At 40.4% G+C, this 24425-nt stretch overlaps 1 protein-coding gene across 1 annotated transcript in view; it reads right to left on the bottom strand.

Annotated features, from left to right (window-relative positions):
• Positions 1 to 24425, bottom strand: part of LGR4 (leucine rich repeat containing G protein-coupled receptor 4) — an 86116-nt gene that overhangs the window by 20864 nt on the left and 40827 nt on the right. Inside the window, exons 3-5 of the mRNA XM_083598233.1 lie at positions 9082 to 9153; positions 8084 to 8155; positions 521 to 736 (exon numbers count right to left, since the gene is read on the bottom strand). Coding sequence (XP_083454359.1) covers positions 521 to 736; positions 8084 to 8155; positions 9082 to 9153 — 360 coding nt within the window. The remainder of the gene's footprint in view (positions 1 to 520; positions 737 to 8083; positions 8156 to 9081; positions 9154 to 24425) is intronic.

The following is a 24425-nucleotide window of genomic DNA, read 5'->3' as shown; positions in this document are numbered from 1 at the left end:
TCTTTTGCATTGGCGCTTGAACCAAAGAGCTTCTGGGAATTCTCTCTCTCAAAAATGCTAAATAAATAAAGCTTGGCAGAGAGCCCAATAGCAAACTCATTTGGAATTTTGGTTGCCCTTTTGGATGCACAACCCAGTGCAAGCATGCTTCACAAAGGTGCACACCCAAGAGCTGGGAAATGTGCACAATGCATTTCTGTACCATATATGTGCCAAATTGTCAGTGTTGATCACTAAGGCAGGGATGGGGAGACCAACATTTAAAAACACAGTCCCCTCACACTGAATAAAAGAAAAGGGAGTTGTACTATCAAAGTCAGTTCTGATGACCACTTGGTTCAAGCAACAAGATCCTATGTACAGCACATGTGTATACTACCACTGCTATAAATGAGCACAATCATACATGCTAATGTTTTCCAGCAGCCATTTTTCTACTATATGAATGGCAATAAAGTACTTAATATAGCACAACAAAATCTGTAGGTATTCAGCAAAATAACAAGCTGCAAATTCTTACAGGACAACGAGGCTTGAGAGATTTGTAAAAGCAAAATCAGGGATGCTGGTTATTTTGTTGAGAGCCAAGGTTAAGGCCTGCAGGGATGGAAGATTGCTGAGAGGAACAACAGGGACTTCAGTCAAACTGTTATCATCCAGCCACAGGTGTCGCAGTTGAACGAGGCCCTCAAAACTGTCTTCTGGGACAGCAGTAATGTGGTTAGCATCTAAGCGCCTAAAGATAAAAGAATATGAATATTTAACACCTTGCAAAATATATAGCGTATACACATCAACGTATTTTAAAAGTTTTAAGGGTGGGGGGAACATGAAAGTTGTGGGAGCATCAGCTAAAACTGAATATAGATCATCATGAGCCAAATGAACATGCAAATCAGCACAACCCAGAAAAAAAGGGAATAAGTTATGCACATTGTGCATGTTATCTATCAGCTAACGCCTTTGCTCAGTAGAAACAGCTGAACAGCATACACCTAGAATTTACAAATGGGTAGTTGCACAACTATTTACTGATTCACTGGGCACTACGTTTAAGTCTATGCAGTAGCAAGGCCACCTTCCGTAATAATTTCACTTCTTCTTCACTGTAAACAGAAGCTGACCTGAGCTCTGTGTCTCCAGTCTCTCAACATAATTTGAAAATGAATAGAAGAACAAGGTAGCTCTAGGTTTAAGAACATGAGGTAGTTGTTATAGTATCTTTACAGAATTTTTAAAGCGATTTTCTATATTAGAACTTTGTCATATAATATTCTGCTAAAAACAACTTGAACTGGTAGCAGAAAATAATTTCAGTGAGAAAGCTTTATATTTATTGTTACAGCAGTACCATAAAAATATCTTTACTATACATCTTTTATGCAGTTTTAGTCCTTGTGGCAGGTACAAGTCATCTTGGTGAGAAAGACCATCTCATAATTCCAGAAATTATGGAAACACACAATAAAGTAAAAAGAGAGCTAAGAAATTCACAACACTGAGGAAAGGCTATAGCTCAGTGATAAAGCATGTCCTTTGCAAGCAAAAGGTGCCAGGTTCATCCACTAGCATCTCCAGGTAGGGATGGATAAGACTCCTATGTGAAACCCTGTTGAGTTTGTCAGCAAAATTACTGCTCATCTATGGCTAAATTGTAGACAGTCAATCCTTTAGCAAAGTACCATTTCCAGCATTGTTTATGGAAGCCATGATAGTAAGCTGTTGTGAAACCAGTATTAGTCCAGTAGCATGGATGAGGTCTGTAGTGACTGCTTCTCAAGGATCAAGGACTTTATTCCCAAAACAGGTCAATTTTAGCAACGACACATGAATTCTTCATTTTGAAGGCAGTAGCCATTGTGAGCAATAAAAAAAATAATCGGATAAAATATGAGTTTGTTATTACGGAATGGTTCCTTAAAGCCCAATGCATTGTGCTACACAAAAAGAGCTGCTTCCCTTATGTACTTAGCAAGAGCTAATATGGATGAGCTTATATTACAGCTGACTGAAAAGCATCTTAGCATTTATCCTATTTTAAAGGAAGGAGTGGATGGTGCTTCACTTCTTCTCTCTCATCCCTTCTTCCCAGTGTAAGCAGGCAAAAGTCCACACTGACTTTAGGGGAATTCTATTTTTAAATTTTCTCAGCACACAAGAGATGCATAATGCCAAAGAACAACAACAACAACAAAAATCTTACAAAACTAATGTATTTAGCATGCTTCTTTGCTGAAGTAGTTTAGCACATCTCCAGAGCTAGTAATGCAGGTTCTATATTTTGACTAAATCTGCTCTGATAAACTAAAGAAAAATAAAGATGTGAAGGAGAAAGAAAAACAAAAACCACCGCCATCTCACATTAAGGATGCAGTAATCATTACATCCATCTTAAATCCAACATGCAAGTTGTTAAGAGTCACCCAGATATCCAAATAAGTATTCATATAGAATTATAGAATCAGATAATTATAGCTGGAATGAACCCTGACGGTCATCTAGTACAACCCCCTGCAATGAAAGAATCTCAACTAAAGCATCTATGACAGATGGCCATCCACCTCTGCTTAAAAAAAACCAATGGAGAGCCCACCACCTCCCAAGAGAGTCTGTTTCACTGTTGAACAGCTCTTACTGTCAGAAAATTCTTCCTGATGTTTTAAGTCAGAATCTCCTTTCTTGTAACTTGAATTCATTGGTTTGAGTCCTACCCTCCAGAGTAGGGGGGGGGGGAGTTTGCTCCATCTTCCAGGTGACAGGCCTTTAGATATCTGAATATGGCTATCATATCTCCTCTCACTCTCCTCTTTTCCAGGGTAAACATGCCCAATTCCCTCAACCCTTCCTCATAAGGCCATTCCTCATAAACCCTTCCTCATAAGTTTCCAGACCCTTTATAGGAAATGAATTCCAATGTAGCAATGACAGTGAGGTCCTCATGTCATTGCATGATAGATGGTGGGTGTTTATCCTTCGAGGCTCAAAGTATCTTAGCAACCATAATGGCTTGCTAAATCCACTTCCGCTGTCCTGTTGTAAATCTCCATACTATAGGGATATAGTTTAAAAGTACATGCACATCCGCAAATACGAAGGATTTTGCAAGTACAAAACTGATACAGACAATAGCCCCCAAACAGTGCAACACTGGGCACACCTACATCATATACTTCAATGCTTCAGGAAGGGGCTTGCATAGACCTTCTAAAATGGAGGGTGGGGGACACAATTCGTTTTAGCAACAACATTGTCTTTGGGACTACAAAACATCTTGTAGCTGACATCATTGTGCTGTTAACTGATGGGTGGAGCCACCCACCTGACAAATTTGGACAGCAAGGGAGATCCTGATAAGGACTGAGCCCATCAAACCAAAAAGGGTTCCTTGTCCCTGCTATATAGTGTTACCAAGCAAGTAATATTTCCTCATTGCTGTTGCAGCAGTTTTACAAATGTCTGCTTTAGTTATCCATTAAGGAGGAAACAGATTCCTCTTCTTTTCATAAGAAGTGCTCCAGGCTCCAGCTTTCCCATTTGGATATTTGCTTATAAGAAATCTATTTCAAATTCTGGTCTATAAATTCATGCTTGCTGGGCACACACTCATATTAATTACTATTATTTTTACTTATCAGGTCTCATTTCACACTTTAGTTCAAACACATAAAATGGTCAGTGGAACAAGAACAAAGTAAGCATCATATATTTCTTATGGAAGACAGAACATTAAAATTATTCCTGAATGTACTGAGAACATAAGAAGAATCCTGCTGGATCAGACCAAAGGCTACCCAGTCCAGTATTCTGTTCCTATGTTGGCCAACCACATGCCTATGGGAATCTTGTAGGCAAGACCTGAGGGTATTTGTGCTCTCCTCCCCTCAGGTATCTGTGCTCTCCTCCACTTGTGATTCCCAACAGCTGTTATTCAGAGGCAAACTGACTCAGACAATGGAGGTAGAACATAGTTATCATTGCTAATAACCACCGATACTGAGATTTAGGAGCTTGTGGTAGTAGTCTGCTCCTCCCGCCCCAGAACACGTGCCAGCAAGGAGAAAGCAGGGAATGACACATCAGGAAAGTTCACTGAAGGTTACAACAGCAGCAACTGGCAAGATGTTTTTCTGAAGCAGTAAAGGAAGCAATAGGAATATGCTAGTTTATGAGTGGCTTGTGGACTTGAGTATCCAAACTGGCATATAAGCATATAAGGGAAGCTACCTAACAACAACAAATAATAATACGCTTAAATATTAAAGTATTATTGCTCAAAACCAAGTAGCAGCAAATATAAAGCAGTGGATAAAAATCAAGAGCCACTAAAACAACACAACCACTGAATGAGATTATGATGCACGCATAACACTTCACAATTTCCATTTCTGCAGCACTACAGCCTGCCAGTTCTGTCTCAAAAGCATTAGGAGGATGTTGTAAATGATGTTATAGAGTACAATGGAGGGGAATGAGTACATTTAGATCACGTATGTGTTCTCTATTCTCAGTAGATTGTTCTGTTCACTCTTGCGGCCTGCGATCTAATCTCTCATTACTCTCTTCATTTGCTTTGGTGCTGTGGTACAGTATTTACATGGCTCGGGAAATCTAATAGCATTATTCCAGCAGTGAAACAGGAGATATTGACACAAGCCGTCATCTCAGAGTGTACATTTGAGATAAAACCGCTTCAGGACAACAGACGTCTGGAGTGAACTTTGTTCTTTTTAAGTGCTACTTCAAAAACCACAAGGAAATCACTCCAATGACTGCAAAGTAGTTATTAGATTTAAGAGGGGAGCACTGATAAGGCTGGATACAACAGAAATTGCATCATGGCAAGGACAACAAATCCACTCTTGAGTTAACAAGCACTTTCCCAGCTGTATTACTTGTAGGTATGGCATGCCAGCTGTATTACTTGTAGGTATAGCAGACCTTGCCATAGCTCAATACAGCCTATTTAATAAATGCTAGCACTCCCACAGCTGGCAGTCGAGCAGTGACTTTATGAAGCAAACACATCAATTCTGTGGCCTTCTCGGAGTTACCAACTGTGTCACAAGAGATCAAGTGCATGTGCGCAAACACAGATTACACACGTGTTTAGTTTTACACTTTTAAAAGTGGCCACAAAACCTTTCTTGGCATTTGGGTTATATATTAATCTTTTATTCACTTGTCACTGAAATTGGCAAGGTCAATATACCTAAAATATTCTCTCACCTCTTAGATACTCAATAGATCACTGCGCTCTGCATGAGAGGGCTTCCTGCAGATACCATTTTATCAGGGGGTCTATTCTGTATGATATAGGAAGCAGGCTGTTATTATGTCCCCTACCCTTCAGAACTCTCTCCCATTATAGATCTGAAAGAAGAAGATAGGAACAAGGAAAGAGGCAGTTCCGGTTTAAATGGAAGAAGGTTGTTAATGGTTTTATATCCACTGGGATATAACCAGCGTTTTATACGCTGAACATACCTTGCCATGACAGACCAGTAACAGCTATTGTGTTTTTCATTTTTTACTGGCCATCAATTGGGCCAATATTGAGAGCTGGTAAACTCTTTAACAAAAGCTTAGATAGGATGGAAATGTTAACTGTCTTTTTCAGACAACCTGAACCTCAGTACATCAAGGGCTACCAAAATACAGTACATACACAAACCATACTCATGAAATTCTGAGGTGGTGAAATACTTTTTGTCACGAAGAAAAAATCCCCCTAAAGCTTCCTTCCTATAAAGTTGGGAATACTGCCAGACAACCAGCTAAGTAATGTTTAAACTTGAAGATTTTGGACTGAGATGACAGCTACGTAAATCTTTTTCAAAGGAAAGGAGGGAGGGAGAACAGAGTGAGACCAGCAATTTTCTAGTGTTTTACATGTAAAAGAGTTATCTGCTTTAACATTGGACACCTCAAATACCTTCAAAACATTTTTAGGCAAGTCCTACAGGGACGTGGGTGGCGCTGTGGGTTAAACCACAGAGCCTAGGACTTGCCGATCAGAAGGTCGGCAGTTCGAATCCCCGCGATGGGGTGAGCTCCCATTGCTTGGTCCCTGCTCCTGCCAACCTAGCAGTTCGAAAGCACATCAAAGTGCAAGTAGATAAATAGGTACTGCTCCGGCGGGAAGGTAAACGGTGTTTCTGTGCGCTGCTCTGTTTCGCCAGAAGCGGCTTAGTCATGCTGGCCACATGACCCGGAAGCTGTAGGCCGGCTCCCTCAGCCAATAAAGCGAGATGAGCGCCGCAACCCCAGAGTCGGCCATGACTGGACCTAATGGTCAGGGGTCCCTTTACCTTTACCTTTACAGGCTCCACAACTGACAATATTTGAACACCCTCCAAGCACACAGTATACAGTAATCAAATTGATGAGACATCTGTTGCCAAAATGAATCTCCTCTAGCCATCATTCATGCCTTTGTAAACTTGAGGCTAGACTTCTAGAATACATTCTGTGAGAAGCTGCCCTTGATGGCTGTTCAGTAGCTGCAGATAACAAGCCACCCTAACTGCAGACAGAGCAGAGCTACCAGGAGCACACTGACACGACTGCTCTATTGTTTGGACAGGCTGGTCCATCATGGCAAAGTATGTTCAGCATACTTCCAATGGATATAAAATCATTAACAGCCTTCTTCCACCTTGACAGAAACTGCCTCTTTCCTTGTTCCTATCTTTTTCCTTCAGATCTACTGTATAGCAAGAGGCTTTGGTGTTTACCAGCTGTGTACAAAGATACAATTGCAATAGTATACAATAAGGTATTCTCAGTTTTCGCTTGAAAATGTTGAACACCCTTGTCTTGAAGGCAACTTCTTCCAATAACATAATCTGCTGTGTGGATTTTAACTAGTTGATTTTAGGACAATTTCAATGCATTCTATAGTCAGAAATCAAAGACAATAGTATGTTAGCCACAACAAATTGCATAAAATACTAAAGAACATATACATAGAAACTTGCCTTTGCAGCTGAAGCATAATTCTGTCAATAAAGGAAGCCCTAAACTATGGTAGCCATTCTGTTGGTGGCGGGTAACTGGAGACTATTACGTCGTTGAATACAAATGAATTTCTTTTGCAGAACAGCTTGCAGACCTGAAAGCATTTCTGAACTTCCTTAGACCATTCTGAATCAACAAATGTGCTGGAGGACTTGAATTATAGGTCAAAAGGATTAACATGAATTATTTTTCTCTCTCAAGCCAAATCCATACATTTTCAATGACATTTTTTGTGTTTTTGTCCTGTGCTTCAATAATTGCCCAGTAGGATTACAAAGGAATTGCACTTGAGAAAATTCCCCTTCCAAAGACTCAGAACTGGGCTGAGACTGAAGTGCTATGGAAAAAATGTTTAATGTCTTCACACTAGATCAAGGGTGGGGCCTATTTTAGCCAGATGCAGGGAAATTTGTTTTATTGGTTTTTAAATCTGAATTTTAAAGTGTTGTAAACCGCCCTGGGAACTGATGGTCCAGGGCAGTAGCAGTAGTAGTAGTAGTAGTAGTACTGATAATAATTTGAACTTGGTCAATCTCCTGACAGTCTGCATTCCAGCGATGGGTGAAGCAAAAACTACACACATCACTGTCACAAACACATGCACCAGACACGCAGGCACACAGCACTCTCTCCCTCACCCAAACACAGTCACATACTCATATATCCATACACTCTCACACACCAGGAGTACACAAACACAATATTTTCAGCCCTTCTCCCCTCTAGGGCTGTAGTAGTTGTAAAGATATATTTGCCTGCTCATTAGAAAAAAAAACCCCAATTGATTATAATCATGTATCCCCACATGAGCAAAAAGCACCTGTAACAATTCCATTTAAAAACCCCTTTCACTCACTGTGAAGTTTTTCTGATTGTTTTAGAAAGTTTTGCATTTGCAAATAGCATGAGCAATACCCTTCCAAATGCATTTAGAATAATTAAGAGTTATTCATGTCCAGAGCTGTATGAGCTGCTTCCAGCTTCCAGAATGCAAGGTATGTTCAGAGAGAGATGAAAATAGGAAAGAAAACAGATGCAGGAGCAGGGAATTCTCAAGGAAACTTACAAGGACTGTAGTCCGCTGAGTCCCCTGATGGCCTCATTGGGAACGGTTTTCAGCTGATTGTTCTGCAGAGTGCTGTAAAAAGAAAAGGGGGGGGGGGAATAAGAACATGAACAGGATAAACAGATTGGAGAAGTCTCTCAACTGACATTCACAAATTCAGTACAGTTTGTTCCCAATGTACTTCTTGTCTATGTTCCCTCCCCTCATGCTGGAATTCTGAACTAAATGACAGTTCAATATAGCCTGAGCCCTGTGCCTAGTGAGGAAAAAAATCCATATTCAATTGAGATCATACAAGGGAGATAGACGAGAGAGACGAGGTCCAGTAAGCCACCAAAAAATGACTTCAGAAGCACATCCTTTAGCCTACTGATTAGTATTTCTTCACCTCAAAACATCTACGCCTGGAGTATAATCAGAAGCTCTGAGACATGCAAACAGGATTCCCTGTCACACATTAAATTCCGAGCCTTCATTCATGGTGAACAACTGAGGCAAAACCTATGGAGGCTGACCTATGCAAAAAGGACTTGGTGTATGAAGTCCCTACATAATTGTGGTGATGTTCAGCTTGCCATTACAGTCGTGGTGGTGGGACTTGAAATTTTGGTTAAAAGGAAAAGATAGCAACTTCATTGCAAGCTGCTTCACCCAAACAACTTCATACAGGGCAGCTCCCACGTGGTTCTAATTCAAGCTAACACCATAGTGCTCTATGCATGTGTGCATGGCCCTCAGAACCACACATTGACCCCCAATTAAATGAAGCAATAAACATTTAAACAAAGTTGCAACCAGCCACCCACAGTTTAATCCTCCACTGGAATTGTTTAAAAAGTGACAAGGCAATAGAACTTTTCTTGTTACTGCCTCTGCACTGTCCAAAAAAAATCCTAGAACAAAATACACAATTCCGCTCATTCCGTCAGTGAATATGCTGACTGGACAAGAAAGAAGTAAAGAATTACCCCATGAAGCTCTGAAATTTGATTACTTACAGAACTTTGAGCTCCTTCAACCCAGACAAGGCCTTCGGATGAATAAAAGCGAGGTCATTGCCAGCCAGCCGTCTGGAAAAGATTGCAGTAATAATAATAGGCTACAAAAATACAGCATATTTCTAAGTGTCTAATGCATTAAATCATCAGGACATCAAAACATTCATCAAGCAACCGGCGTGCTCTGCATTCGATTGTACCACATTTCCATTCACTAGCACTCACTCAACTCGTGTGTTTTTAAGTAACAATCGTGCGCGGAGTTCTCAGAGTCTGTAACATTTAAACTACAAGTGTCAAGCCACAACTACCACATTATGAATTGTAGCCTACTACCACATTTCTATTCCACTTTAGATAACGCAGCCTTCAACTATTGGGGCCAAGGATCCACTCTTAAAAGGGTTTTGAGCAGTAGGATAAAGGTATCCAGCCAAGTTACTCATGTCAATTCTGCATGAAGGTGGGAAATTTTGTACCAAAAAGGTGCTGCCTATTAAAAAATAATAATAATGAAGGCAACTCTGCAAAAGTTACAGTAGATGTGTCAGTCTAATTCTAACAGAAAATTCCAAATCCCTTACTGCAATCTGTTTGTCTTTTTTCTGCATGCTTAGAAGCAACTGCTCTCTCCATACATAGCTCTCTCTGTTTATTTGAAGATTATGGGTTTTTAAAATCTCCGTTCTATAGACCAGCAAATTCCAAACTAAATATCTACTATAGATCCAGATACTGTTTTAACCATTAAACAAACCAAAGTTCCTCAAGTCTGGACCTCACAATGAACTGTTGCTAGTTGAAAACCCAAAGTGGATCTCCTCCTGACAGACACAAACAAGGGGGAGCCAAAGGTTCAGCGCAACTAGTATGTGAAGCAGAAAACCTTGGTTTTCCATTCTCTCTGAAAAGAGCTATTGTACATGTATGTATGTGTATTTATGCACAAGAAGAAAAAAGGACTCTCCACCACACCCAAGTAACCATCACAGAAACAGCTTTGAGATGGAGTTATCCCATTTATCTTTCATGTGTTCTCTTCAAACATTTATTTAGTAGTAAGTCTGTTGTTATATGGTCCAATTCCTGTCAACTGCTGATGCTTGTAACACTAGATGTTTTATTTAGGAAAGTGATAAGAAAATGCCAAACACCTGGTTATTCCTGGCTGCCAACGCGAACAACAGATCATTTTCGGCCAAATTGGTTGCTTCCTTGTTTGCTTTAATGCCTCGGCTAAGATCTGAAGATGCTAGTGCAGATTAAATAATGCCACCGAGAAAAATACAATAGGGATGTTTGTACAAAATAAGTCTTATTGCACTTAGAAATTGAAAACGGTTTTTATATATTCTGTTCCCTACCCATTCCCTTTTTGTCTTTGTACCATGCCTATTACATTTTTAGGCTGCTTTAACCTATAAACAGTGTGTAGAAAATTGTACGTGCTTTTAAAGTGGTAAACCATCACAATCAATGCAAGTTAACTTAGTGATGACTAACTTGTCCCATTGATTTCAATTTGATTAATGCAGAGAGGGCTGGATGAGTGTATACAGAAACTAGCCTACTGCACCAAGCTAACATTTATTTTCATCACTTTATCCACCTTTTCCTCTGGTCCCCCTGACTACTGATATGCGGCCCCTGGAAATTGGCACAGAAAAATGCAACCCTCAAGGTGAGATAGATTCCTCACCCCTGCCATTTAATTAATAAATCTAGTTAAACTATAAAGGTTGTTTTTCAATTCATTTGCTTTAACATTTTTTTTTTAGTTGTTCTTATTATACTGCATACATTGCCTTGATACATATGGGTGCAACCAACAGGGCAGAGCATACACTAAGCTAGTGATAGCGGCAGTCATTGCTAAATCTCTAGATCAGAGCTTTCCAAACTGTGTGTCACGACATGTTAGTGTGTCAGTTGCAGTGTGTAGGTGTGTTGCGTGAATGCTCCCCTGCATTCTTCCCAGGACTGGAAAGAGGTTAGTTTAACCTCCGGTTTGCCAGTAAAACTGAATTACTGTGTCGCGAAATGATGCGTGTCTAAAAAGTGTGTCACCAACAGGAAAAGTTTGGAAAGCTCTGTTCTAGATGTTTAGTCTTCTGGATATCTGAGAAGTGGATGCTGAAGTCTATGAATTTGAAGTGTATATTTTTCCAGCCAGAGGGGTACTTGCTTTATTTATTAATTTGGAATACAAAGTTTGTGATACTTTAAAATACTGACTTTTAGCCAAGATATGTGTTTTCTTGTAGAAAAGTTGTAACAAGCATGAAAACACAGATGGTGCACATGTCAATCGGGATGGAACAGGCTCACACATCATAAACCCTGTGAGTGGTTCCAATCCACTGGATTTCTGGGGAGAAAAGGCCTGTCAACTGTGCGGATGGGGGAGTTTCTCCTTCTTTCCTTTGATTGGGGATAACCAATGTGGTGTCCTCCTGGTGTTGTTGGACTACAACTCCCAGCATCCCTGGCGACTGCCCATGCTTGCTGGAATGGCTGTGAGTTACAGTTCTAAAGATCTCAGAAGGCCGCTTCACAGTAATTTGGAGCAGAGCTTTTTATGTGGCTGTCCCTGTTCTGAGGGGAAACCATTCCTGTCAAGATGTGGCAGGTGCCCACATCCTGCATTTTCTGGAAACAATTTAAGGCGTTTTTGTTCCAACAAGCTTTCAGAGCTGGATAAATAGGTATCTACTATACATGTCTACTTTGTATTGTTTTAAAGTTTATCTGTGTTGTCTTTAACTATTTAAAAAGTTGCTTTTATTTTATTTTGTACATCGCCTTGAGATGGGTGTGGAAAGCAATTAAAAACAATTCCAAGTAATTCCTTTACAGTGGAACCTTGGGTTACAAACACCTTGGGTTACAGACTCCGCTAACCTGGAAGTAGTACCTCGGGTTAAGAACTTTGCTTCAGGATGATAACAGAAATCACGTAGTGGTGGCACAGCAGCAGCGGGAGGCCCCATTAGCTAAAGTGGTACCTCAGGTTAAAAACAGTTTCAGGTTAAGAATGGACCTGCGGAACGAATTAAGTTTGTAACCAGAGGAACCACTATATTCGTCTTTTACCATGCACCATAGCTGGGTCCACACTTGAGATGAACAGACTATATGAAGCATATGCAAAAAGCAAGCAAGTATAACATAGTAAACTTGTTTGTAATACAATACTATTACGAGGAAAGATGTGAAATGATGCTTGGGCAGTTATTTACTTTATGATATAACAGTTACTTTGAAGATAAGGCTGCTTACTTGCTCTAATTCTTTTTCCTAATCTGAACCAACAGGCATTTCCTCTTTTTCTTCTCCTTAACTCACAGGCTGCATAGACAACTTCACCTTAAGTCTTCATTTTGTCAGGATTCTCTTTACCCCAATTAATTTACATGCTTCATCTAGGTTCTATTTGAAGTTTTGTTTCTGATCAGGGACTCATTACTTTTGTGAAGGCAACCACCGCCAACTGACAATCCGGATTCAGCTATCTTGGAAAACTGCAGGTAAAGCCTCTCTTCCTAGCTTTAGCCTTCAGTGATTTTAACTTGGTTGTCTTTGCACCTTCCTGTTGAACAGCTGCCTGGTGCCAGAATACTCTCTCAGATCTCAGAAGCACACTTGCTACCTTTTCAGCCCCCAGCTGCAGACTCTTCTGAGCAGGGGCAGCCCATCTAGTTTCGCCACCGAAGGTGAAACAGCAGTGGCGGTGGGCAGATGCCCATGGAGGTGCTCCTTGGATTCTGCAGCCTACGGTGGCTGCCTCAGTCTGCCTCATGAATGGGCCGGCCCTGCTCATGAGCCTTGACAACACTGTTCAGAGTGCTGTGACTGCCATATTATTCTATTCCCTCAGAACCATCTAATCTTAAGGAATTTCAGCATCTCACTGGACTCTATCGGAAGACCAATGAATTTAAATAGGAAGTCCCACTAAGGGACCTATGACAGATTGCTCTTTTTGGATTCTACTGATCCATACAAAAACTGAATTCTACTGCAAAATGTCATAATGGTGGAAGTTGTACAGTTACCTCTTTAATAAATGTGTCAGCCTAACTGCTTCCTGGAAGATGGCCAACTGAAGAACCCCCTATACACTGTAAATCACAGGCTTAGGTTAGAAGTAAACTGCCTGCCACACACACCAAACACTTTAAATAAAACATTTTCACATTTGAAATTCTCTCAGTGTTACAGTTTCCCTACAGAGGCACACTGCCTCTGATACTAAAGCCATCATGGCTAGAAATCATCATCAGAAAGTTTATGGTTATTTTGCACATTCTGTGGCACAAATTCTACATTTCAGGGAATTTTAAAGACTTTCTGCCCTCAGGTCCCACTTGAAAGGACAGAAAGTTACTGAGGCCCAGTATTCACAAAAGGGTGGTGTAAGGATGGAGCCAGACACAAAATGGAAAGCAATTAATGTCATCATTTTAACCCCTCCTTAAAAAATGGCTGAATTCTACACCACAATTATTTCCTTGTGGTAAGGAGTGCCATCGTTCCTCAAGTTAAGTACAGACTTTGGCTCTCTGAGTGAGACTCAGCCTCCCCATTTTAGGCAGAATTTGCCACGTCCAGAGAGTCTAAGCAGAAGCAGAGAAGACTTTTTATTTCATATTCCCCTCTCCATGCTTCTTAGTTCTCACCTGTCATCTCTTATCTCCTACTGTATTTATTTGCACAGTGCCTAGATAAACACAAGAGGCAGTAATAGTCACCAACTTGGATGGCTTTAAAAGAGGACTAGACAAATTCATGGAGATAGAGGCCCTGCTCCAACACCACCTTTGTAGCTTAGCTTAGTGGCACCAATGTCCTGTCCTATTCCTCGTTCTCTCTGCTGCCGCCATCCACTCATGTGTTACTGAGGGCAATGGGCACAGGAGTCAGCATGGATTTCTGAAAAATAAGTCATGTCAGACTAACCTGATCTCGTTTTTTGACAGAATTACAAGCCTGGTAGATGAAGGGAACGCAGTGGATGTAGCCTACCTTGATTTCAGCAAGGCATTTGACAAGGTGCCCCATGATAATCTTGTAAAGAAGCTGGTAAAATGCGGTCTTGACTATGCTACCACTCAGTGGATTTGTAACTGGCTGACTGACCGAACCCAAAGGGTGCTCATCAATGATTCCTGTTCATCCTGGAGAAGAGTGACTAGTGGGGTGCCACAGGGTTCTGTCTTGGGCCCGGTCTTATTCAACATCTTTATCAACGACTTGGATGATGGACTCAAGGGCATCCTGATCAAATTTGCAGATGACACCAAACTGGGAGGGGTGGCTAACACCCCAGAGGACAGGATCACACTTCAAAACGACCTTGACAGATTAGAGAACTGGGCCAAAACAAACAAGATGAATTTTAACAGGGAGAAATGTAAAGTATTGCACTTGGGCAAAAAAAATGAGAGGCACAAATACAAGATGGGTGACAACTGGCTTGAGAGCAGTACATGTGAAAAGGATCTAGGAGTCTTGGTTGACCACAAATTTGACATGAGCCAACAGTGTGAAGCGGCAGCTAAAAAAGCCAATGCAATTCTGGGCTGCATCAATAGGAGTATAGCATCTAGATCAAGGGAAGTAATAGTGCCACTGTATTCTGCTCTGGTCAGACCTCACCTGGAGTACTGTGTCCAGTTCTGGGCACCACAGTTCAAGAAGGACACTGACAAACTGGAACGTGTCCAGAGGAGGGCAACCAAAATGGTCAAAGGCCTGGAAATGATGCCTTATGAGGAACGGCTAAGGGAGCTGGGCATGTTTAGCCTGGAGAAGAGGAGGTTAAGGGGTGATATGATAGCCATGTTCAAATATATAAAAGGATGTCACATAGAGGAGGGAGAAAGGTTGTTTTCTGCTGCTCCAGAGAAGCGGACACGGAGCAATGGTTCCAAACTACAAGAAAGAAGATTCCACCTAAACATTAGGAAGAACTTCCTGACAGTAAGAGCTGTTCGACAGTGGAATTTGCTGCCAAGGAGTGTGGTGGAGTCTCCTTCTTTGGAGGTCTTTAAGCAGAGGCTTGACAACCATATGTCAGGAGTGCTCTGATGGTGTTTCCTGCTTGGCAGGGGGTTGGACTCGATGGCCCTTGTGGTCTCTTCAAACTCTATGATTCTATGATTTTATGACTCCCACTGCCTTACAGTGGTCTCCTTGGAAGTAGGGAAACAGCCAGCTAAATTCAAAGTCTCCTGCTTAGCAACTTCAACCCATCTCCTCTCCTTCCTCTCCCAGGCATCTCAACAACTAAGATGATCTAGCAGTCTAAGCCACATGGGAGGACAACTAGCCCATCAGTGTGTTCAGAAACCAGTACAGCCCAGAGATCCAATTCAGCAGTGTATTCAAAAGAAACATATGTAATAAGGAAGAGGGGGAGAAATAGCAAGCTTCATTTGTTCCAGTATTATGACATGAGAGGGGAGGAAAGCAAACATCTTTTTATCCACTTCTTCCACACCATGCCTGATTTTATAAACCTCTATCAAGCTCCCTTATACCTTATTTTACAAAAAGGTTACTACATTATATTCATTATGCTGACTGAATGAAAGAGTTGTCATACAAAGAAGGAGTTTTAGCCTGCCTTCAAATAGCTGGCAAAATATGTAAACTGAATCCCTTACCTGCTCAGGTCTTTATTAACTGCTATAATGCTAGAACAGCAGACATCCTCTAAGCAAACAAGTGTAGCCTGATCCTATACTTGTGTACTTGGGAATTAAATATCCCTGTGCTTAGCAGGGATTACTCCCAGGTGAGTGTGTATAGCATTATAACCTTATATTCTCTGCTAATTGGTTAGAATTCATATGAATAAAACCCTCTTACTTTTCCTCATATGATTTTTATTTTATTTTTGTAATTTGGTGTACATGATATTTTATTGGACATTCACTTCTGCATGTTTTAGGCATTCAACACTCAAACTAAGCACATCTGCTTGTCTGGCTGATGATATCTATTAAGATATTAGTGAGTTGAATTACACTAATCATCACTGTAAAATTACATTACCACTATTTCCAGCATTTTAGAAAGAACCCAATGATCAAGGCCCCCCATCTTAAAAATGTTTGTAATCCAACACACAAATAAACCTATTTGCCATCATTTTCTGGAAAATTAATTGGCACAAGTTGTTTTAATATTTGAATATGGAAATCACAACACATGAATCAAAACTGTCACACACCACCATAACAAAGTAGATTATGGCTAAAGTGTTGATATAGAACACTAACTGCATAAAATCAGAGTTTAAATGTATTTCTATTTAACAAAAGTTATTTTTGTTATATTAATATATTATTAAAATGTATTCCTAAGGGGCTACAGACATTATTGCCGGAATAAAAAAGAACAAAGAATGCCAAATTCTGCACTCCAAATAGCATTGGGGGAGGAGGTAAGTACCAGTATGGTTTTCTTAATTTGCATAATTATACAGAAGTAGGACCAACTATATAGTTGAAGCAGCACTCTTTCCAGTCTTTAATTTGGGTTTTTCAAAACAGTAGTCTTCCATGTGACATAGCAAGCCAATTCTGAAACTGGGAGAACCTTCCAAAAGCAGCTTGTGATATAGCATGGTAGGCTGCTGTCTAAGTGAGAAAAAAGTAAAGCATTCTACTATGCTTTCCCTTGGACACACCTCAAATAATTCTTTCGATACTATCTATAAATACCAAGGAATAACTATGTAATATGAATCACCAGAATAAGAAAGTAGTTCTGCTATCCATCTGAACAATATCATCAACTAAACCAAGGTAAGACTACCTAAACACACACACACACACACACACACACACACGAGAGAGAGAGAGAGAGAGAGAGAGAGAGAACATGAACGACAGTAGTGTTTATAAAAAATGTGATTTCTTTCTCCTCTTACTTGCCCAAAACGTTTCAATGTGAACATGAAGACCAGAGACAACTACTGGTAGCAGCACAAAACTGATTTCCCCTGCTAAGGGAAAGACAACATTTTTCTTGAAGCAGATTAACCAACATATTCACACCAAGCAGAAGACACATTTCATATTACACAATGTTACAAAAAATAACTTTGGTTGCACCATGTATATTCTCATCACTGTTGACTAAACTCTTGCTAGGGTTGAGGACAGCAAGTAGAGTTTCATTTTATTCCTTATTTGTACTGCTTCACTCCTTCATGTATTTATTCTTACTCTGTTGATTTCCTCCTGGGCCTCTGCCAAAGATATTGACAGGTGTGCTCAGACCTATGTGCCTCTCTCTAGTGAGTCAGTCAACTGCCTTAACCCAAGCTTGCAAGAACCTGTGTGACATCAGAAGGTCCAATACAACCTCAAGATGTCTTATGGCTAGACATTTCTGATAAGACAGGGCTTGGAAATCTGGAGTATACAGTTGATTCTACCTAAGGAAACAGAATATGAACTGAGTCCCACAGCACTCCAACACACCACACACCCCTTGCCTGATGAAAGATACCAAGTAAAGCCAAAGTTCAGAAGGAAGGGTAACCTTCACATTCACAAGCCTGTTTTTTATAAGTAGGGTTGTTTCAACTGTGGGAAGCATTTATACCTTCTACCTCCATTTCCAGTCAAAAGAGAAAAGAGCAGTTAGAATGACATCCACAAGACAAGCCAAACTTCCAAGCTCGGAAATACAACATGACTTCTTTTTTTTGATGGCTATTCTAATTGCTTGTTTCTTCTGATCAGTTAGACACACACACAAGTGTCCTATTTACTCAACTGATTTGCAGTGCAGAACAATTCAAAACTGCTTCACAGCAGAAAATGAAAATGCCACACACAGGTGATATGTCTTTAGAGTCACACAAAGGGCTCTGTGCTTCATTTCCTTCTATTTCAACAGATTACCAACCTCCTGGGAGTCCCTTTCTCTGCGCCGGATAACATGGTGACCTCTTACTAGAACATATGGACGAAATGGCCCTCCTCCATAACTATTATAAGCACCCATGAGCTCTGCAGCTGTACAAATATCATGCCTGAAGTTCAAGGAAAGTTTGAAAACCACATTTACTACAGCTGACATTTAAGTGGATTGACTGTACATTTTTCCCATAGAGAAACAATTAATATTTTCTACCCGAAAGTAGAATGACTGACCAATCTCCTCAAAGATTAAACTAAAGATTAAAGGGATAGTCTTGGCACTTTATTGACTTAGGCTATTTATAGGCCTATAACAAAAGGTGCTCTGGGTGGCTTGCTTGACAACCATATTAGTGATGCTCCAGCAGCAGAAGCAGAACCACTTTGTGACTTTTCTGACAGTTAGCGAAGCTCAAGTTCAGGGCAAATCTGCTCAACTATGTGAAACAAGCAGAAGATGCACACGAACTGAAAAAAGCATAATTGTGAATGGCTCAACACAAACCCAGTATTATGACAACATGCTAAGAAGTGTTGAAATCGAGGAAAACCTAGATTGTTGAGCTAAAACCTACATAACTTGAACTATTCATAAGCCCATATGCTCTGAAAGGTCCACTGGAAAAATGAATTTATGTTCATTGCAACACATAAAAAGTGGTTATGAAATCAATCTTAAGCAAGTTAACTAAAAACCTTAATGTTGATAGCGGAGACAAAGAGTGGAATTCAACATCCCATGGCGAACATCACATTAACACAAGCACTGTAGCTTCCAGATGGAACACTCCCTCCCTTCTCCCCTGCACAGTTCTGGAGGTTCTCCTGTGTTCCCCAAGACAATATTGGGGGGGCAAGGTAGGGGTACAGCCAAGGGGTGCAGCTGCCCCCTATATCAATTTTAAAAATACAAATCTGATATTCTGTCCCCCTCCTAACAAAAATCCTGAGCAAGTTCCATTGTGCAAGCACAAGTCCTCAGGCAGGGCACTGATTAGGGCTGCCATATGTCCAGACACAGCCAGGATTCAGCAGTTGGAAACAGTGTCTAGGCAGAAATCACTAAAATGTCCAGGTAAATCCAGATGTGTGGCAACCCATGTCTGAAGTGTAGATTTTGGTGAATTTTCTTTAAAATAGCTCAAAACTTCCTTTTTTGAGATTTTGCAAAAAAGAAAGCGTACAACAACTTCGGGCCAAACTGAAAAAAGCTCAGTAACTTCCAAAACACAGTAGCATAAAAATAAAGCAAGAAACAAGGCAAACACAATACTGTTCAACATCAACACATAATAATTTTTTAAAAAAAACTAATGAGAAGTGGGTGCTAAATACCAGCCTAGTGTCAGCTGGCATAACCCCTCTGGGAAGGCACATTCCACCCATGACGCATCAACACAATTCTAGGGAGTAGCTTCTCATACAGTTTCAACCACAAAGGGGTTGGAGAGTCATTTTTTAAAAAGAGATAGGCATAAAGAGGTCTGGTTCAGACATAACTCTAAACCAAAGCTCAGTATTATGGAAACAACAATCACAGGTAGCAAGTAGGTGCACACACCCCTACCGGTTTTTGTGAGCTGCTCTGTGCTTTTAACTAAATGAATTTAGGACTTAGGGACACCAGTTTGCTATTAATTTATTCCACAAATCTGTATTATTTTTTCAAATAAAACATCCAATAAAAAAAATTAAGGGGGAAGATAGGACTGAGGGGTTATATTAAGACTTAAATCACATTGGAACCTAATATAGCCAATATTTGAGTGTTGTTAATGGAACACGGTGCTTTGGATGTGATGCTGTCATTTACTGTGCTAGCCTGTGAGTTACACAGAACTCAAAATATTGGCAGCATAAATTATTTTTATGAAAAAGAAGGAATCTTGGAGCAAGACTGCATCACAGAAGCTGACCTCACAGTTACACCACCACCCTACCTTTTGTATTTATTTATTTTAAAATTTTCCTCACTTCTTACACAGTTTGTATAGCATCTTACCTAAATAAGTAGTTCTGGAGAACTCAAAAGCTTGCAACACTTATGTGGCATTATAAAGGTATTGTCCAACTGGATTTCAGGGTGTTTTCCAATGGGCCAACAAAGCTACATTTGTTTTTAAAATACCTATTTTTAGTGAAACACAGCAACCTGTGCAGAAATATAAATTCCTTTGTAAGGAAGGCTGGTAAATTGCAGGCAAATACTCACGAGAATTTTATTTTTTGTATCACATGCAGGGCTGTTGCATATTCATATTAAGGTACGTAGGTACCACTGTGGTCTAAACCACTGAGCCTCTTAGGCTTGCTGATTGGAAGGTTGTCAGTTCAAATCTGTGTGGTGGTGCTGAGCTCCTGCTGCTCTGTCCCAGCTTCTGCCAACCTAGCAGTTTGAAAGCATACCAGTGCAAGTAGATAAATAGGTACAGCTGCAAAAGGAAGGTAAATGGCATTTCTGTACGCACTGGCACTTGTCACGGTCCTCCGTGCACCAGTAGTGGTTTAGTCATGCTGGCCACCTGACTCAGAAAGCTGTCGGTGGACAAACGCTGGCTCCCTCAGCCTGAAAAGTGAGATGAGCACCACATACCACAGTCATCTTTAACTGGACTGTACCATTCAGGGATCCTTTACTTTTACCTTATATTCATATTATGTTTGTTTAAAGAGCACACCTCATTAAATGAGCTGGCAAAGCCCTTGGTGATCAGCTGCTCTTTATAGACTCTGATCAATTCCATTTCAGTCATTTGTAAATTACTTTCACACAAGTATCTGTTATAGAGAAAGACAAGAGAATTTCGACTATATTCCTAAGTATTGTAAGATTCCTATGGAGAAAATTAAAAGTTGCTAAGTGCAAAACAGAGCAGTGAATAATACAAATCCATGCCCTGCTTTTCATCTGTGTATAAACTGAGACACTCATATTTATGGCTGCCCTTGTGATAATTAGAAGTCACCATCATGTAAACAACAAACTTTGCAAAAGGCCATGGGGGAGGAGGGGAGATTAAACCAGCTAATTATAGTAACCTGGCATGGAGAGGCCAAAATGAACCATAGAAAACAAAGACATATATATGAGAATGTGAAGCATGCCTGTTTTAGTTTGTGGCATACTAAAAGGCTCCTGTGTGGCACAACAGAAGCAAAAGAATGCCTACCAAGTCAGGGTAGCATGAAACACCTGGACACAGTTTAATATAGATCCCTTCTGTCCCATCTATCTTAATTCAGCTTTGGACATTAATTTTCTTTTTGGATGTTGGGTTTTTTAAATGAATGTGCATAACTTAAAATTGATTCCCAAAACTGCCCTTTCTAATGAAGGTGCCAGTCCCCCACCCTTTTGTTTCTCCCCCCTTTAAAAAAAAACCCTTCTCCTCCTGCCTAGTTAAGAAATCCCTTTCTTGTAACAGACTCCAATCTCCTTCAGTGGAAAGTGAAGCAGGTAGGAATTTCATCTTAACTACCAATATACACCTGAGAGGATTTTTTAAAAAAAAATTTATGTATGATTTTCAATTTTATACACTTCAATAATTTTACAATCATTTTAACATTTCTTAACTTGACTTCTTTTCCCCTTTCTGCAGTTCCTTGAATTTATTTTTTACATGTTCTGCATATTCCAAATTAACTTAATCATTTATTCATCTACCACCTGAAAGGTCTTAGCAGCCTTCTCCTGCAAATTCACATACTTCATTTTCTTCCTTCTGATTAGGATACTGAGTCCTCTGTCCCATCAACTCCCTTCTCCTATAACTCATTTTTAAAGTAAGCAGTTTAGAGATGAGCTTTCTGTGTGCCATCTCTCTCCAGCTTTGACTGAAGCTGGTCAGGATCAGGCTCCATGATCCCTTTTCACCAATGGAGAACAATCCCCAGTTGGTAAGCAGCAGGGTGCAATGGAGCTGCCACCGTCAGCACCACCACCCTGTAATTCATGCAGGTCAAGACAGAGGCAGGCAAAAGCCTGCTCTGGGCTATACCAGTCTAAGAGTTGGCATCACAATGGGGCTGGCTCAGGATCCATTGAATTGCAGATCAGATAATCCCTTCCCCTAGAACATCCAATTTGTGGGCTTTCTGCAGGCTTCCCACCGGTAATACTTCTGTCCACTTTCAGTGGTAGAACAGGGATGTCTGTGCTGGTGTCACTCAACAGAGGAGGCTGGTGAACCTGTTCTAAGTTGGGTGAAAGGAAACCACTGTACCACCCTAGCATGTAGGATTGGGTTTTTGGATTGCATCCCAAGTCTATTAACTGGGGGTGGGGAGGGCAGGAAGCACTGGCTTACATTCCTTTTATGAAAGTGTTCTCTACTTATTTTTAACACCAACAGGGAACTGAAAGGCCTAGAGCCTTTTGAATTCAGTTGTAGTAAGATTGGCAATGCCCAGTAGCATTTGTTTTCATGCATTTTGTTTTGTGAATGAGACCTAAATTTATCCAGCGGTGTAAGCAAACACACTAAAATGACCATGCAGCCATTCCAATGTATCATAGGAGGACTAGATGTTGCAACTCAACAAATTGTAACTCTTTGTCGTAATAAATGCATCCTATTTTCATTACAGTTAGCAGAGGGTGTTTCAGGTTTGCCTGTTAATCCAAGTCAGAAAACTAGAGCACACGGCATCAAAAAAAGGTCAACAAAATATGTAGTTGAAGTATGTCTGCTATTTTGTGCTGCTTTCCTTGAGGCTCTTGTTCGTGGGTGGAACCTTTTTGTATCAGAGAGTTTGGACGAAGTAGGCTGGTGAGTTTTTTAGTTTCTGTGCTTCTGGGGATTTCAGATTCTTCCCTCCCAATTCCCACGCTGGAAAAATACTACTCACTGGGAACAAAATAGCTGTTGTCACAGAAGACTTAAGAGGACCAGTGAAGAAGCCTGCTAAGAACTTCCTTGCTTTTTTTCTAAGAAGAAGAAAATATTAGCAGGAAATTCCTGACTCCACCCAGACCCTATTAAGTGCAATGCCGCCCACTGACTATTTACACATCTCCCCCACCACTCCTAAAAAAAACCAAATAAACATGCAGCAACAACACTTAAAGAAATCAGCACTGTTGAAACATCTGGTAGTTGAAGCAGTGGCATTGTGGAGCAAAAACAGGAATGGGGAGCACAGAACTTTTTTTCTGAGGAGAAATTATGACATGTGTCAAAGCACTAGGGTAACTAACTGACACACACTCCTTGATCTGGCAAGTGACTGAGGTGATAATGACACTTTCAAGTTTTGCTATTGAGATAGGTCAGCAAATAGGAAGTCAGAGAAGGAGGAAATAACCAAGCAGAGGCAAGATACTTCTTCCTTTGATGGGTTCACTACTTCATGCTAGCAGTTTAAATGGCAACATTTCTTTGAAATATTTTTAAACGCTAAAGGATGCATTTCAGCTACCTGAAAACCTTTTGCTAAAGGTCACACTGTGTTTTACTAACTGAACCTATGCAGTCAGAAGAAAGGATTGCCAAATGCAATAAGGGTTCGCACCTAGGAAACTATGCTTAAGACCGCAGTCATAGCAAGACAAACCATGAGCTGTAAACTCAAGGAACAAACCTTGGATACACCCACTGATTGTTTGTAGCAAGACAAATCACAAGCCTGGATTTGGACAGCACACTAAGCCAGGGTCACTCTTATACCACTTTGACTGTCATGGCTTTCCCCAAAGAAACCTGGGAACCTATTAGGGTGCTGAGAGTTGCTAAGAGCCCTCATAGAACTATAATTCCCAGCCCCCTTAACAAACTACAGTTTACAATATTTTTGGTGGGAGCCATGAGTGCTACAGTGGTACAAGAGCGATTTAAATGTATGATGTGGCTATGACCCATATATTAGCTCACAGCAGTACAACAACCATAATCTCCTCTCCAGGAACCCACACGTTTGTGCTAAGCCATAGTTTAGCTTTGCTTTACGTGTGAACCAGGTCATGGTGACACTATTCACACATTTGTATACTTGGATACAGAGTATGAGTATGTTTCTTTTCTCTTGTATAGCTTTTCGAGCTTGATAATGTGCATGATGAAAAAGACACACCTTAAATTCTTTTCATTTTTGTAGCAAGGGAACAGAAATACGTTAGACTGTTGCACCAGAAAGGCAAGTAATAAATTAAATCAGGATTTCTCAGTCCCATAATAAAACGGAAAACTTTTCTATGCTTCTTCTTCTTCCTAAGCACTATCATTACAGTTTGCAATAAAGATACTTTGGGTATTGTGCAATGGAGTTCCAAGTAGATAGTGGCTAAAGGTTCTGCCTTTCGGCTCCTCAACTCAAGACACACCCCAAGTTTACAGAAGTTACATAAAAACTGAAACACCCACATAGTTTGGTTTTATTGCTTTGTACTTATAGGCAGAGGTGGGG

Source organism: Podarcis filfolensis, assembly GCF_964270895.1.
Source record: "Podarcis filfolensis genome assembly, chromosome: 1".
In the NCBI taxonomy this organism is placed as follows: domain Eukaryota; kingdom Metazoa; phylum Chordata; class Lepidosauria; order Squamata; family Lacertidae; genus Podarcis; species Podarcis filfolensis.
This window is presented reverse-complemented; position numbering and strand designations above follow the sequence as displayed.